The sequence below is a fragment of the Ipomoea nil genome, unplaced genomic scaffold (genome assembly GCF_001879475.1).
Source record: "Ipomoea nil cultivar Tokyo-kokei standard unplaced genomic scaffold, Asagao_1.1 scaffold0146, whole genome shotgun sequence".
Lineage (NCBI taxonomy): Eukaryota > Viridiplantae > Streptophyta > Magnoliopsida > Solanales > Convolvulaceae > Ipomoea > Ipomoea nil.
The window spans coordinates 196922-200000 of record NW_017616574.1 but is presented as its reverse complement, the minus strand read 5'-3'; the positions used below and the strand labels follow the sequence as shown (position 1 = coordinate 200000).

The following is a 3079-nucleotide window of genomic DNA, read 5'->3' as shown; positions in this document are numbered from 1 at the left end:
TGCATTCCTTATTCCAACTTTCTTCATTGTATGCATAGGCTAATTCTGCATCAGGCATGGCAGTCCATGATGACTGCAAACTGAAATTTTTGGAGTTGAAAACAAAGAGGGCTTACCGGTTTATAGTATATAAGATTGAGGAGAAGCAAAAGCAGGTAATTGTGGAAAAGCTGGGTGAGCCAGCTCAGAGCTATGACGACTTCACTGCATGCCTGCCTGCTGATGAATGCCGATATGCTGTCTATGATTTTGATTTTCTAACAGAAGAGAGTGTCCCAAAGAGCAGGATTTTCTTTATTGCCTGGTAATATTCTGTTGAAATGGTTGCCCTACATTTTTCACACAGCTTTTGAAGTAGACTAACCATTACTGCCGTTGTTATGTGAAGGTCTCCTGATACTGCAAAGGTTAGAAGCAAAATGATTTATGCAAGCTCCAAGGACAGATTTAAGAGGGAATTGGATGGCATTCAGGTGGAGCTGCAAGCCACTGATCCAACTGAGATGGATCTCGACGTCTTCAAAAGCCGCGCAAATTAAATAAAATTCTCTAGTACTGCAAAGCTTGATGTACGCCTTCTTTGCTTTACTCCTTGAGAAATGTTTATAGTTTGTGGGACTGCACTGCCTGCCTCGCTAAGATGTGATATTAGTCTGTTGTCGATTTTACTATTTTAATCTCCATCTAAACAAATTATGTCCTTTTGACATTATCATATGATGGTTTGGTGTGTTGAATGCGTGTAATGAATTCTTTGGTTGGGTACCAATCAACAATTATGGTTTGTTTGTTTTTTCTTTTTTTATTTTCAATGCCGATGGTGATTGCTGTAATCTGGCCTGGATGACTGGCAACTTTTGAATTCTTTTGGGAGCTTATCAATTTACCATGTTTTACTATTCTGTTTCAAAAAATTCGTCTTATGCATATAAGGTGTATTTTTTTTAGCATGCCAATTTTCTTAAAATGGGTATAATAATAGTTTTTACCTTTAAAATACTCGTATTACCTATTGGTCACATATTTATCGGGAGTGTATTTTTTGTTATGCTACGTTTTTGTTCAAAATGTATTTATCAAATCGGAGATGTAAATATAAATCAAATGTCCAAAAACATGTGACATCGGGGCATGTCCAAAAACATGTGCATATACTATAAATGGACAAAAGAATATTATTATTCTTTTACTTTGCTTATAATCTACGAGGGGTATATTAACCGAACAAAGTACTACTACTTTATAAGGAATGTCTTTTGGCTGTGAACCGCTTGGTTGGTGCTGGTTGTCTTTGGCCATATCCTGTTGTTTTGAACTGATTAAAGTGGTAAATTCTTCTCGCAAATACAGTAGTAATTAGTAAGTTCTACGCTGTCCTCTTGCTGTTCAAACCAAAGCTTGCCATCCATCTTTTAACTGTCCCACACTTCATACAATCCCTACCTTTCACCACAAATCACTCCCTTCGCATAAGATTTTGAAAATGCCAAAAAGATGTTGGGGGTATTTGGTAAATAACTGTTAGTTGATTGGGTTAGTAGGTTTGACTAGTTTGATAGCATTAGCTGATTGTAGAAAAGTGTTTGGTAAATTAGTTAGCGATAAAACTTTCTCAAAAAATTGATTGAAAATTTACTTTAAACAATTTTTTGATTTTAGCATTTTGGAGCAATAAGTTGTTTTAAAAAACTAATTAATCAAACACTCATATTAATTGTTTAACCAAGTCAAACAACTAATAGTGATCAAATAAACTAAAATTGACTGATAAATTAAATACGTTACCAAACAGGGCCTTTAACTATTTGTTCGTTATCAATTTACTTTCATTTTTTTCAAAAACATTCAAACTAGACCTTACATTTTTTTTTAACCCTGTTTTGATAATTAATCCCAAATGGTCTACTTTCCATCACTTCCCTATTGATATGGAGTAATTAAGGTTGCATTTGATTGATACTTTTGTACTATGAAATTTGATAACTATTACTCCGTATTATATTTGTGTTTATGCTTTTGTTATCCTATTATTGAATTAAAATTATTTGGTAATTATAAAATTCATTATCATTTTTCATCTCTTACTTTTGAATAATGGAATAAAAAATAGAAAGAAAAGAATAAAAAAAAAATAGAAACATCGTTGTCCATGCATTAAATATGAAATTTATACACATACACATGTATGTGTATATATATGTACTAGTATGATACCCGTGCGATACACGGATCAAAATTTAGAATTAATGAATTTATGTTTGTTGTTATTGTAAGATAATATTTTTTATGTGGATATTATAATTTATGTAGGATTTCAAATTTGAGAATATTAACTCACCCTTACTTACAACATTGGATGATTGACATTATTTGACTTTTCTTACTATTTGTAAATATATATTGGATCTTTGAGTTTTGTAACGATGTTGATCCATATGGTGTAACAATTGATGTTTGAGGTCAAATCATATTGTATCCTATGTTTAGGTGTTGCTTTTTTGTTACTTAAAATTGACTCTATCATTAAAAGTCAAGAACATTTATATTTACATTTATTAATATGCTTAATGGAGTAGATAATGTCAAGACACCATAAACAAATGATGGACTTGTGTTGATCCTTGCATTAATGCAATATGGGGAACCATTGACCATGATGGATTGCTGTAATGTTATACTACTAACATTAATACCAATGACTGATTAAATATTTTGTTAGGTGAAACAATCAAAAAAAGAGGAGAAAACCAACAGTAAAGTAGCCATTAGACAATATCATTTATTAAAAATTCAAGAAAAAAACTCAACAACATGCACGTCTAAAAGTTATACAAAACTCAATAAAAAAACAAACAATAAATAAAAGTTCACATTTGATAAAAATTTAAAATGACATTCATGGCATAATTGTCTTAAACCAACTACCACGCATACTCAATACAATTGTAATACTACCCCACCGCACAGAATACATACTAACTGAAGATTTTTCTGTTTATTAACAATTTCATCAGCCAACTTGATTCACGGTCAAAAGTCCACAGACATCTTCACTTGATCAATATTTAGAGTTCCATAG

At 31.7% G+C, this 3079-nt stretch overlaps 1 protein-coding gene across 1 annotated transcript in view; it reads left to right on the top strand.

Annotated features, from left to right (window-relative positions):
* Nucleotides 1-809, top strand: part of LOC109172599 (actin-depolymerizing factor 2-like) — a 2472-nt gene extending 1663 nt beyond the window's left edge. Inside the window, exons 2-3 of the mRNA XM_019321788.1 lie at nucleotides 39-304; nucleotides 389-809. Of these exons, the coding sequence (XP_019177333.1) occupies nucleotides 39-304; nucleotides 389-539 (417 nt within the window). The 3' untranslated portion in view covers nucleotides 540-809. The remainder of the gene's footprint in view (nucleotides 1-38; nucleotides 305-388) is intronic.
* The last annotated feature ends 2270 nt before the right edge of the window (nucleotides 810-3079 follow it).